Source organism: Eumetopias jubatus, unplaced genomic scaffold (genome assembly GCF_037043125.1).
Source record: "Eumetopias jubatus isolate StellerSeaLion01/CBP00866 unplaced genomic scaffold, mEumJub1_p1.0 scaffold_5, whole genome shotgun sequence".
NCBI classification, from domain to species: domain Eukaryota; kingdom Metazoa; phylum Chordata; class Mammalia; order Carnivora; family Otariidae; genus Eumetopias; species Eumetopias jubatus.
In genome coordinates this window covers 52,992,658-53,007,011 of record NW_028274811.1, presented here as the reverse complement: position 1 = coordinate 53,007,011, position 14,354 = coordinate 52,992,658, and the positions used below count along the sequence as shown (strand labels likewise).

The 14,354-nt window shown below is 41.3% G+C and overlaps 1 protein-coding gene across 5 annotated transcripts in view; it reads right to left on the bottom strand.

Moving 5' to 3' along the window:
• Nucleotides 1-14,354, bottom strand: part of OCLN (occludin) — a 51,841-nt gene that overhangs the window by 22,739 nt on the left and 14,748 nt on the right. For all 5 annotated transcript variants that reach the window (XM_028089632.1, XM_028089633.1, XM_088023643.1 and 2 more), the window contains one exon: nucleotides 12,922-13,083. In XM_028089632.1, coding sequence (XP_027945433.1) covers nucleotides 12,922-13,083 — 162 coding nt within the window. The remainder of the gene's footprint in view (nucleotides 1-12,921; nucleotides 13,084-14,354) is intronic.

Sequence of the window (14,354 nt, the reverse complement as noted above, 5' to 3'; positions counted from 1 at the left end):
TCACGATGTCAAACCTTAAAAACTTCTAGAAATGAGACTACCTAGTTAACTAAGTTAGTCTTTAGATTTAAGTATTTCTTACTTAAAAACAGGATCTTATTTAATAAATTTCACTTACTACTTGGTAACAATGGAGAAATGAGGATGGCATGTTCTCTCCAAACTTAAGTCTATTCTTGCTTCTGATATAAATTAAGTAGCACAGGGCGCCTGGGTGGCTCAGTTGGTTAAGCGACTGCCTTCGGCTCAGGTCATGATCCTGGAGTCCCTGGATGGAGTCCCGCATCGGGCTCCCTGCTCAGCAGGGAGTCTGCTTCTCCCTCTGACCCTCCCCCGTCTCATGTGCTCTCTCTTTCTCTCTCTCAAATAAATAAAATCTTTTTAAAAAAAAAATAAATAAATAAAGTAGCGTAACCAGAAAAAGTGCAAATTAGGAGGCATGCAGAAAATACCCGCTGAGAACTGGATATGCTGGTTTGTAGCAGAACAGCACTTCACACATGTATAAACTCATTTTAATCTGTTAGTTTTATTATGTAAGTACTGTTTTCCCCAATTCTACTGGCAAAGAAAACTGAGGCTCAGAGGTTTTCAGAGGAAAAACAGACCAAAATCTACAAGTTAAAAGGCAAACACAACACTTGTCCTGCTGGTTGTGAGGACAGGTTTGAGACAAACTGTTGAAGCCCTCTGCAAACCTCAGTTTCCCCTTCTACAAGAAGGGTGCCCATCCTGTCAGGACTGCAGTTAGGATAATAATAATGTATAAAGCGGCTAGCCTAAAATGAATACTTGGGAAATGCTGGTTCCTTTCTTTTACTGTGATTTTTTTTCTTTGGCTTTGTTGCCAAAATTCAGATGTGATGCTTAAACCTGAGTTTTGTTTTTTTTTTTAAGATTTTATTTATTTATTTGACAGAGAGAGACACAGTGAGAAAGGGAACACAAGCAGGGGGGGTGGGAGAGGGAGAAGCAGGCCCCCCGCTGAGCAGGGAGCCCGATGCGGGGCTCGATCCCAGGACCCTGGGACCATGACCTGAGTCGAAGGCAGATGCTTAACAACTGAGCCACCCAGTTGCCCCTGAACCCGAGTCATCTTAATGGACTACACTGGCAAGAGCACTGAGAAAGCAGTCTCAGCAAAAGCAGCCTACACCTGACTCACCAGGTCACCACCAAGCCACCATCTTGGTAGTGTGTCCACGGGCAGACCCACAGCTGCCTGCACGGAAGGTCACCAAGGCAGACTGGAGGACCCCACCCTAAGGTCCCAGACTTCAGTCAGATTGTTTCACTTTACCAGAGCCAAATAAAAATTTATTCACAGGAACACCTGAAACTGAGGTGCTGAGGGGTGCCTGGGTGGCTCAGTTGGTTAAGCATCTACCTTCAGCTCAGGTCATGATCCCAGGATCCTGGGATCCAGCCCCACATCGGGCTCCCTGCTCCTCAGGGAGCCTGCTTCTCCCTCTCCCTCTGCCCCTGCTTGTGTTCCCATTCTCTCTGTGTGTCTCTGTCAAATAAATAAATAAAATCTTAAAAAAAAAAAAGAAAAGAAAAGAAAACTGAGGTACTGAACTTCTAGTTACTATTGCGCCGGAACACTGTAGGTGTCAGTAAAAACGAACCTCCAGTGCACACCTCTTACAATCAACGCTTTGATATTTACCATAGGCGTGGGCTTTTCCAATGCCAGGCCCCACTGATAAGTATTTACTCAAGAGAAAATGAGTATGTATATCTTGATATTTATGTTTATGACCTTCTGAATGCACAGGAGGGGGGAAGAGAGATTTGAACACAAAGATCAACATGAAATACTCATCTTCATGGGCTACTGAATATTAGTCCTTCCCAACTCAGCTCTGGCACCCAAGGCTGAAGAGTGCCCCCACTTGCATTGTCGGTGTTCTCTCAGGACATGGCTCCTTAGACCATGGTCCCCTGCCCTGGTAAGAAGCCCAACTCAAGCAGGGGCCGGAAGGGATCTGAGCAGCACGACACCCTCCCGGGAGAAGCCGGCAGAGTTCAGAGGGGCACCAGGTGAAGCAGGCACATTCAAAGCTGTTCAGAATCCCATCCTAAGCTATTCAAAAGGCACTTTGAATTTAGACCTGGCCACATGGCCAGAGCCATCAAGAATCAGAGGGCAATTATAATTAATCCATGTTGTCTACAGAGCACTATTTCTCTAGAAACCACCTCCCTACTCCACACAGTACTGTGGGAAGTACCATCTGCCATACTATGTTACAAGGGTCCTCCCATGAGCACCACGGGTTAGTGTCCCCCTGACCCCAGTCTCATCAGGGCCCCTTCCCCAGGCCAGTCTTAGAAAAGCACTAACATGAAAAATTCAAGAGCTCTAAGTGGCTGCTTTCTGCCCCTCTTCTCCAATAGAAACATGAAGCCTACCCAGATAGAAGGAAAACGAGAAAATAAATCATAATGGTGTTTAAATCCCTGATCTTAATTGTTCCTGATATCCGGCCATATCCCTGTCCTCTGTGGCTAAGTTGTTGAAGTTCTAAGTTATCGTGAGTCACCACCCAAAATCTTGCAAATAAATTCCTCTTTTTACCTATACTAAGTTCTATTTCTGTCACCTGTAACTAGGAAATTGCTAATTCATTCAACATCAAAATTCTTTCTTTTCTGTACATTCAATTGCTTTCAATATCCCTGGAAGACATACAACTATCCTTTTACTGGTCTGCATTTTCTCAGATACATCTCACATCAGTCTTGAGAAAGCAGATGAGATAATATGGCCCTATTTTATAGATGAGGAACCCAGGGTCCAGAAGAGTTAATCTGTTTGCCCAAGAGTGCTGGAATTCAGGACTCGAAACCAGAACTTCAAAGTCCTGTGCCACTGTCCCTATACCAGGCATCCATCTCCAAACCAGACCTCTTTCACATACATATTGGTTAAAATCAACAGAAACCACCTGCCTAAAGTCACAACAAAGGCAGTGAAGCTAGACTCCAAACCCTGGTATTGCCTCTTTTTTATAGGTCCCACAGTTTATTAATTCTTCTGTTTGGAACACATCAAAAGTGTATATAAACTCTATACAACAACAAAAAAGAATGTTTTATCTGAGTGGAGTTGAGCTAATACACTGCTTCTACCAGACAAAGGTAGAAAAGCCACCATTAGACATAAAGAGTAGACGAAAGGGGAACACCAACAATCCTATCAGGCTGTTTAGAACAAACTACAAATGAAGGAAGTGTCTCCTCTGCTCATGGCAATGCACAAACCCAGTAGTGCCTGGTTTTCTAGCCTGTACACATTGCTCAGAGCATCAACAAGGAGGTAGGTCTGCTCCATATGAGAACATCTGAGGGGATCTCCTCTGATCCCACTGGAACCATTACTTGATTCCCAGCACTGAGAAGCACCTCAGTCCCAAGGTCAAGACAATAATATGGCCCTAATCACCATCTTACCTAATTGAAGCAGGGAAGGCACCTTGGAGCTAGTTCACCTCTGGGGGCAGGTGAGTGGGAGAGCAAAACCCACAAAGGGTAATTAACTTAGACTTAATAATTCTTGGGTGGGCTGGTAGATCTGTAGGTGTCGATTTGGAAACAGATAAATACAATAAGAAGGCTATGCATGGACCAGAGGTGACAATGTCATGCAGCAGGATTTAGGATTAATTTGTTTCTGTGAACCTGAAGTCCAATTAAAAAAGAAAGAGAGAGGGGCGCCTGGGTGGCTCAGTCGTTAAGCGTCTGCCTTCGGCTCCGGTCGTAATCCCAGGGTCCTGGGATTGAGCCCTGCATCGGGCTCCCTGCTCCTCGGGAAGCCTGCTTCTCCCTCTCCCACTCCCCCTGCTGGGTTCCTGCTCTCACTATCTCTCTCTGTCAAATAAATAAAATCTTAAAAAAAAAAAAAAAAGTAATCATTAACGTTTCCCTAAGAGCATGCTGATATGGAAATGATCAATCAGGGTACTAGTCCTGGCTTTATCACCTACTATATAACCCTATATATGTAAATTAAAAAATGCTCTCCACTTATATAACAGCAAAGTTAACTTCAACATCAATTTTCTCCATTTTCAAAAAAATTACCATATACTTAAAGAAAATTACCTAATAACTTTTCTTTAAAAGATTTTATTTATTTTAGAGAGAGGGAGAGAAGAAGCAGACTCCCCGCTGAGCAGACAGCCCGATGAGGAGCTCGATCCCAAGACCCTGAGATCATGACCTGAGCTGAAGGCAGACACTTAAACAATTGAGCCACCCAGAAGCCCTGACCTAATAACTTTTTACACAATTATTCTCGTCAAAATTAGTTCATAAAAGGAAGAATAACCCAGAGAATTGACTTTCATCAAAAATATAAAAATTTTAGAGGATAAAAATTCAGGATGGCGGGACACCTGGGTGGCTCCGTCGTTAAGCGTCTGCCTTTGGCTCAGCTCATGATCCCAGTGTCCTGGGATCGAGTCCCGCATCGGGAGCCCGCTTCTCTCTTTCCCTCTGCCTGCCCCTCTGCCTACTTGTGCTCTCTCTGTGTCAAATAAATAAATAAATAATATCTTAAAAAAAAAAGTGAACAAACCAAAAGAAAACTAATAAGCCATGCTATGAATCAAGTAATTTAAGAATACAAACCGGGGCACCTGGGGGGCTCAGTCGTTAAGCGTCTGCCTTTGGCTCAGGTCATGATCCCAGGGTCCTGGAATCGAGCCCCACATCGGGCTTCCTGCTCAGCAGGAAGCCTGCTTCTCCCTCTCCCACTCCCCCTGCTTGTGTTCCCTCTCTCACTGTGTCTCTCTCTGTCAAATAAATAAATAAAATATAAAAAAAAAAAAAAAAGATTCTCTTCCTCTCTCCCTCTGCTCCTTCACCACTCCATACCCCCACTCTCTCCCTCTCTTAAAAAAAAAAAGGTATGAAATCAATAATGAAGAAAAGGAAAATAATTAGGAAGACATTGACCTTTTTGATATGGAACAATTCAAAAGTTCATCTGAGAAAATTCTTCAGAGAACATTAAAAAATATAAGAGTAAAATTTATCTGAATTTCCATTAAAAAAAAAAAGGATTGGGACACGTAGGTGGCTCAGTTGGTTAAGCTTCCGACTCTTGATCTCAGTTCAGGGCTTGATCTCAGGGTCATGAGTTCAAGCCCTGTGTTGGGCTCCACTCTGGGCACAGAACCTACTAAAAAAAAAAAAGAAAAACAAAAAGAAAAGGATATAAACCTGTTAGAAGTCATTAAGCAGGCCCAACGGAAATGGAGAGGAAGGAACTTTCACTTTTAATTTTTTTCTGTATTTGTGTTTTGTTACAATAAATTTGTATTGTTTTCATATTAAGACCTTCTTCCAGGGCGCCTGGGTGGCTCAGATGGTTAAGCGTCTGCCTTCGGCTCAGGTCGTGATCCCAGGGTCCTGGGATCGAGTCCCGCATCGGGCTCCCTGCCCCTTGGGAGCCTGCTTCTCCCTCTGCCCCTCTCTCTCTCTGTCTCTCATGAATAAATAAATAAAATCTTTAAAAAAAAAAAAAAAAGACCTTCTTCCAAAGCACCACAAACAAAAGCCATTATTTTAAAAAGTCAAAAATTGAAAAAAAAAACTTAATACTCAGCAACAGGGATTGGCCAAATACATGTGTGCCATGGAATGTTACTAGGAAAGGTATGTGGTACCAGAGTTTCAAACATCACTGCTGGTTGTATAAATTGCTTTAAAAGGCAATTTCAGTATTCAATTTCTCAATATTTATCAAAATTATATATATAAATTATACATATATACACATTTATACAAAATTATACGTGTGTGTGTGTGTGTGTGTATGTATGTTCTGACTCAGTAATACTCTGGAAAACCTATCCTAGAGAAGTATGTAACCAGACAGATGCACAAGGTATACACAGTTTTTAAAATCCTATCATTGACGGTAATATTAAACAGCAAATGTATGTGGCACCTGAGTGGCTCAGTTAAGCATCTGCCTTTTGCTCGGGTCGTGATCCCGGGGTCCTGGGATGGAGCCCCACATCGGGATCCTTGCTCAGCAGGGAGCCCACCTGCTTCTCCCTCTCCCGCTGCTGCTCCCCCTGCTTGTTCTTTCTCTCTCACTGTCGAATAAAATCTTAAAAAAAAAAAATAAATAGCAAATGTAACCATCAATGACACTGGTTGCATAAAACATGTTACATCCATACCAGGATGAGGCTATGAAGTGGTAAGGAAGTTCATCACAAAAGGTTGTAAAGCTCAAAGGGCAAGCTACAGGCAGAATGGTGTGATCAGTACACTTTTGTATAATTAAGCAGGGAGTCTATTTTTCTTTGATTTTATTTTCACAAAATAAAACAACGAAAGGGGGTGTCTGGGTGGTTGTCAGTTGAGGGTCCTACTCTTGGGTTTGGCTTGGGTCATGGTCTCAGGGTCCTGGGCTTGAGCCCATGCATCAGGATCCCCATTTAGTGGGTAGTCTGCTTATCTCCCTCTCCCTCTGCCCCTCCCCCACTCGTGCTCTCTTCAAAATAAGTAAATAAATCTTTAAAAAAAAACACACAATGAAAGGAATCATAAAAAAACTAAGAAGAGTACCTACAAGAGTGGGAAAGGGTAGAGAAAGATACCTAGAAATGAGCAAATGGGAATACAAGGATGGAAAGGAGAGATTTCCCCAAAAACCTGCTTTTTAATTTTATTTTTTAATTTTTTAAGTTTTAATTTTAATTCCAGTTAACATACAGTAGTATATTAAGTGTACAATGCAGTGATTCAAGACTTCCATACGACACCCATAAATATAAATTTTGTAATATAACTTGAAGTCTGAAATTGTGATGCCTCCAGTTTTTTCTTCTTCAAGATTGTTTTGGCTATTTGGGGTCGGTCTTTTATGGTTCCATACACATTTTAGGATTGTTCGTTCTACTTCTGTGGAAAGTGCTGTTGGTATTTTGGTAAGGACTGCATTAAATCTATAGACTGCTTTGGGTAGTATGGACATTTTAACAATATTTGTTCTTCTAATCCATGAGCATGGAATGTCTTTCCATTTCTTTGTGTCAACTTCAATTTCTTTCATCAGTGTTTTATATTTCAGAGTACAGGTCTTCCACCTCTTTGAGAAAACCTGTTTGTTTTTTAATTATAATTCTGACCACAGGTTTTTTGGTTTTTGTTTTTTAAGTAGGCTCCACACCCAGCATGGAGCCCAAACCAGGGCTCAAACTCAACAGTCCTGAGACCAAGACCTAAGCCAAGATAAGAGTTGGCTACTTACCACACTGAGCCACCCAGGTGCCCCACCTTTTTGTTTTTTATTTTTTAAAGATTATATTTATTTATTTGACAGAGAGAGACACAGCAAGAGAGGGAACACAAGCAGGGGGAGTGAGAGAGGGAGAAGCAGGCTCTCCACTGAGCAGGGAGCCCGATGCAGGGCTCAATCCCAAGACCCTGGGATCATGATCTGAGCCCAAGATAGATGCTTAACGCCTGAGCCACGCAGGCGCCCCTCCATAGACTTTTTAAAAGGGATTAGGAAAGTTTCTACCTTGCCAAAAAATACAAAAATTAAAAGTTATCATACTGACAGCCACAACAACATAAATGAATCTCACAGATACTATGTTAAGTGGACACAAAAACACACATTACATAATTTCATTCATATGAAGTTTTTTTTTAAAGATTTATTTATTTATTTATTTATTTTGAGAGAGAGAGAATGAGAGAGAGAGAGCACGAGAGGAAGAGGGTCAGAGGGAGCAGCAGACTCCCTGACGAGCAGGGAGCCCCATGCGGGACTCAATCCTGGGACTCCAGGATCATGACCTGAGCCGAAGGCAGTCGCTTAACCAACTGAGCCACCCAGGAGCCCTCATTCATATGAAGTTTAAAGAACAGGCAAAACCAACTGATGTGACAGGGTGATAGCTACCAATCAAACAATAATGAGAGGCACTACCATCCTCTAGGGGATACTGAGAAAGGGCATGAGGAAACCACGGACACTGGAATAAACTCTATCTTGATCTGGGTGAGTTATGTGTATGTATAAAAACTCACCAAGCTAGGCAACTGGTGTACCTACTGTACGTTACTCTCTACATACAGATATACATTGTACTTGAATAAAATTAAAAGTATCAAAAAATGAGGAATATTTAATGATGTGATAAAAAGCTTATAATGTTAAATCCAAAAGTAGAACTTCACACTGAGAGGGAACATTATCGTACTTCTGATTTAGAATAAGAAGGGGGAGGGATTAAAGAAAACACACCAAAATGGTACCTCAGGGTGGAAGAATTTTCTTTATAGTTCACTGTAGTTTCAAAATCTCTAGTTACCAAACAATAAATTTTAAAAATACATAAATATATGTTATTTTTAATTTAAATTCAGCTAGCCAACGTATAGTACATCTTTAGTTTTTGATGTAGTATTCAATGACTCCTTAGTTGCGTATAACATCCAGTGCTCATCATATCATGTGCCCTCCTTAATGCCCATCACCCAGTTACACTATATATATATATATATATATATATATATTTTTTAAAGATCTTATTTATTTCAGAGAAAGAGAGTGTGAGAGAGCACACGAGTCGGTGGGGAGGGGTAGAGGGAGAAGCAGGCTCTCCGATGAGCAGGGAGCCCAATGCCAGGACCCCGGGATCATGACCTGAGTCAAAAGCAGATGCTTAACCAACTGAGCCACACAGGGACCCCAATATATATATATTTTTTAATTCAGAAAAAGTACCAACTAGATCTGGAATTTGAGGACATAACAGAAAAAATAACACCTGCAAATTTATTAAGAGAACCTTCAAACATCTGATATACAACAATGCTGGTACAAACTTAAGTGACTGACTACAAAGGACCAGGTTAACACCCACAATAGTGTGCAAACACCGCCTGCTTATTTTATAAAGTACAAGATATCCAGAAAGGGGAAGGGGAAAAAAAAAAAAAAGCAACAACCCTAAGACTCCCTAGGAAGGCAAAGAAACCATGGTGCTGGAGATTCAGAGACAGGAAATTACAGAGTTGTACATTTTCCCACACATAATACCTAAGGGCTGAAGCCTGCTTAAAACTCTTAAGACACAACTTTTGAGGTGCCTTTGCTCTGAAGGTTCTGATCCTAAAGATTTTAAAAATCCAGGAAAGGCAGTAAGATCTAATAAAATAATGAATGTCTAGGCCTACCCTAATACATAGGGAAGAAGGAAACTAATTTTCAGTAGCTAATTATTCCTTTAGTAAGTCTTTCTCCCCCCGCCCAACAAAAAAACCATTATTAGCTATATGGGGAGTATCTTATCTCAGTCCCCTACAATTCAAATTTTATATTTTTATTTATTTAACTTTTTGAGAGTGAGGGAAGAGCAGAGGGGGAGAAAGAGAGAGAGAATCTTTTTTTTTAAAGATTTTATTTATTTGAGAGAGATACAGCGAGAGAGAGAACACAAGCAGGCTTCCCACTGAGCAGAGAGCCTGATACGGGGCTCGATCCCAGGACCCTGGGACCATGACCTGAGCCGAAGGCAAACGCTTAACAACTGACCCACCCACGCACCCTGAGAGAGAAAATCTTAAACAGGCTCCACGCTCAGTGCAGAGCCCCATGTTGGGCTCAATCTCACAACCCTGAGATCATGACCTAAGCCGAAAATCAAGAGTCGGAAGCTTAACCGACTGAGCCACCCAGGAGCCCCTAGAAGTCAAATTTTAGTCCTCACTTAGCACAAGTAATGAATGCTAAGTTTTCTTTCCATTATTTTAAGTGAAGATTATTTTTATGGTATTAATTTCTAAAAACCAAAAGGAAGAAAAATCACTAATCCACTGTCAGGCACTTTATATGCAGCATCAAACATTTTCACCTGGGCTATCGTTAGGACTTGGCCGACAGTTAGGCAGTCAGGGTAGGGTCCCCAGCAAGAAGATACGGAGTCAGGACAGCTAAAATAAAACAGCACTGACATCCTGTTCTGCAGCTTACACAGGACCTCACTAACATTCTGTTTTGCAGCCTTTGCAGAAATGATTTTTGCAAAACGACCTAAAATAAGACAATTAACCACAAAGCATTTGTCAATATCACCAGCAAGGGGCAGTTAAGACATAAGCTTCCAGATGTCAGTAAGAAAAAAAGACCATCAGCACAGAAACATTAACCTAACAGGTAGACAAATATGTGACCAAAGCCCTGATTGGCACGACTCAGCAAACCCTGATTGCTTAAGATAGCTCCTCAAAAGAGGTCATAATAACCCCTAAACTTAGAAACTCCGAGGGCAACCCACTGAGCCCCCCTCCCTTTCTGGGAGCTTTATACTCTTGCTCAATAAACTTTGCTTTGCTGCCCACCACTATTCATCTGGTCTACCTCTTCATTCTTGGAAGTGGTGTGACCAAGAACCACGGGCATTAAGGGGACTCAAATCCTGCCACATTATATTATCAAAGGGACAGAGGTGTTGAGCAGAATGGAGCAAAAGAGCACATAAAGGAGAGTTGTGGAAGGAAACAGAAGAAACAAGAAAGAGGGACTGAGTTCAGCAAAGTAAACTTGGGCAGGTAAGGGGAGAATGGATGGAAAAGCAAAATAACTGTGGCTAAAATCACCTCCAAATAGCTTATTTCAATAGCATTTCTTAGGCAGTGGGGAAGCTAAGGGAAGAGGAAAAGAGATGAGAAACCAGGCAGGGCTGGGGCACCTGGATGGCTCAGTCAGTGGAGCATGCGACTCTCGATCTCGCATTTGTGGGTTCGAGCCCCACACTGGGTGTAGAGATTACTTAAAAATAAAATCCTTAAAAAAACAAAATGATAAATTTAATAAATAAATAAATAAAAGTAAGGTGCTTTCTGCTTCACTGTCATTATCATGTCCATAAATTATTATGGCTATATTTTGCCCAATTATCAAAAGCACCTAGAACTGATTAAAACCGCAAGACAGTAAAATCAGATGAGAGGCCAAAGTTCACTGGAACTCTAATATTACCAGCACTAGTCTCTCTTGAGTTAGTTTTTTTGGTGTGGTTTTTTTTAAGCCTCTCGAAACCTTGAACAAACAAATCCAACAGCCAGTGAAAACTGACACACCCAGAAACTCTCAGCAAAACATTTACGTCATAGTTCACAATAGATTGTCCTATTCCATCTACAGGTGGCCTTGCCTGGAGCTAAAGGTTGAAAGAAAACACCTTCACACTTTATGGAGGAAAAAGAAACCAAGCAGGCCTCAAGGCAAGGTTAGGAACGTAGGAACTCCACTCTCAGTGGTACCCACCATTCGTTCTGATGTTCCTAAGACTGTTTCCTTTTGGCTCCTTAACTAGAAGAAAATCTCATCTAAAGTTCTAGATTTCTTAAAATCAGGCATTCACAGGGATGCCTGGGTGGCTCTGTCAGTTAGGCGTCTGCCTTCGGCTCAGGTCATGATCCCAGGATCCTGGGATCGAGTCCCGCATCGGGCTCCCTGCTCAGCGGGGAGCCTGCTTCTCCCTCTGCCTGCCACTCCCCCTGCTTGTGCTCTCTTTCTCTCTCACAAATAAAATAAAATAAAATCTTAAAAAAAAAAAATCAGACATAACAGAATGCCAGAGCTATGTGAGCCTTCAAGATGACCAATGTCTTTATCCCTGACCTGACCAACAATCCCCACCCTTTGCGCTCTTTCCTCCACTCCCACTGGCTAGAACAAACCTGTGTCCAGGTTTCTCAACTAACCCTCATGGTAAGAAGTCAGTCTGCTCAAAGAAACCTATGATGGCAGTTTCTGAGGATGTTTCCAACTGCTTCCTAACAGGGTTTCTGAGAAAGTCTCACTTCAGACATCTCTGAAGACATGTTAGGTATCAGTAATATATATTTCCCAGATATTTTTGAAGAGAGGAACTTCCTAAGCTTTCAGCAAATCACATCTACACATACTGGTAGAAATAACAATACAGTATATATAAAAAAGGGAATTGCTCTAATCTCTTTGCCTCACTGAAGTATTTCATAAGTATCCATGCAGTCACTGTAATTTGCTACGCTGTTATTGATGTAAAAACTTCAGAAGTATGGCACCTGCTACCACTCCAAAAACACCCTTCTTAACCCAAGACAGCAAGCACCCTAAGCAACAGTGTTCCCCTCCAAAATGACAACCAGGAAAACATACCGGGAGGGGGAGGAATGGTACTGTTTTGCAAAGACCAAGTTCTTTCTGCATGATTCCTTTAGAAGCCATTTCTTTTCAGTGCCTAAATACACTTCTTAAAAATGGAAATCTGAGGGGTGCCTGGGTGGTTCAGTCAGCTAAGCGTCCAACTTTTTTTTTTTTTAGGATTTTACTTATTTATTTGAGAGACAGAGAGAAAGCACAAGTGAGGGGAGAAGCAGAGGGAGAGGGACAAACAGACTCCATGCTGAGCATGGAGCCCAATGCCAAGCTAAATCCCACAACCCTGAGATCATGACCTGAGCCGAAATCAAAAGTCAGACCCTTAACTGACTGAGTCACCCAGGCGCCCCAGCACCCAACTCTTGATTTGACTCAGGTCATGATCTCAGAGTCGTGAAATCAAGCCCCATGTCGGGCTCAGTGCAGAGTCTGCTTGAGATTCTCCCTCCCCCTCTGCCCCTCCCCCTGCTTGCCCATGAACCCCCCACCAAATAAATATATAAAATCTAAAAAAAAAAAAATCTGGTTTTCATTTTGCAGTAAAACAATTTCCACTTATCATAGCACCTTCTTAAAGATCTGAGTAAAAACATGAGGGCACAACTTTTGCAACAAACAAAAACAGTAATTCTAAGAACATAGTTTCACAAAGCATTAAAGGTCAGGTTTAGAGACAGAAACCTGGTGTTTTAATAAAATACAGGACATTTGCTGATTTTTTTTTTAACACTTACCCACTCTTCAACATTGGGGGGTTGTTCATCATAAATATGTTCCTTGTCCCACAAAATATTCGACTTGTCATACTGGTCCATCTTTCTTCGAGTTTTCACAGCAAAAAAAATTATTAAAGCAAAAGCCACGATAACCATGAACCCCAGTACAATCGCAATTGCCTGAAAAGAGATTAAAGATATTGACACAGATTTTAATTGTTTACTTTATCCTAATCCACCCTCAGTAAAAACCTAAGGGCCTACACTACATATCTGTGGTTTAATAGATATAAAACTGATAAGAGTTACATTTTAGAAATATAAAATGTTGGGCTGAGGCTAACAACACATACACAGCTTAATTCAATACTCAGAACAGGCTTACAGTTAGGTACTATCATTCCCTTTTAAATTACAGAAATCTAGTTCCAAAGCTTGAGCACCCAAGTGGCCTTATTTTTATTAACAGATGAAAATGGCCAGTAAATTAACTCAATCATCAGTATCCTTCTAAAGGGCTTGAAAAATGTTACTCAGAAATAGCTTTAAATACATAACCATGTTTATAATCTCGTTCATAACACATACTGAGCAAATGTTTTTACACTGAATGTAAATTCCAGTCTATAGAGGATCTATCTTACCATAAATTATGAGACATGATCTAACCAAGCTATAAATTAAGAGAAAATGGATGAGTGATTCATGTAGTCTGGCAGGTGGTTTCTGTTGGAGGAGTCTTTTGTGTACTCACAAGAAAGGGCCCTGTGACAAGGAAACCTTTGCCCCGACAGTTCTCCCAGTGTCTGATAAGTATGTTAAGTGGTCGACTGGCCTGGAGACACTTGAAAGTGAGGCAGTACCAGGACCCTGGCCTGGATTCTGCTCATCGTAACAGGAGGGTCTCTGTGCAGCCACCTAACAGTGATATCCTTTTTCAGTGAATACAGGTTTTGGGCACACAGAGGACTAAGAGAGATGGGGGTGTGGTAAGAGAGGAGCACCAACCCTCAGCCCTGTTTACCAGAGATACATCTGAATGCCAACAACAAATATTCTGAAATTCAGAAGGAAAACATTTCAGTCTTCAAAATAATGGTAGTTACTGGATATGATCTCACCCCAAAAGAGTGATTCATTCAGGTAAAAGAGAATTCCTGAGTCAACGTAAGGAGAGGGAAAAAAAAATTAGGAAAAAAATTACAAATCAATCAGGAAAAAGATTAGCAACTTCACACCTATTAGCATGGTTAGAATCAAATAGACAAAACAATGCTGGTGAGCATGTGTAAAAAATGGAATCCTCACACATTTCTGGTAAAGGTAAAACAGAGCAACCAGTTTGGAGAACAGTCTGGCAGTTCCTCAAAAGCTTAAACACACAGAAGAGACATCATAAGACCCTGCAATTCTATCCCTAGGTATATACTCAAGAGAAATTAAAACACAGA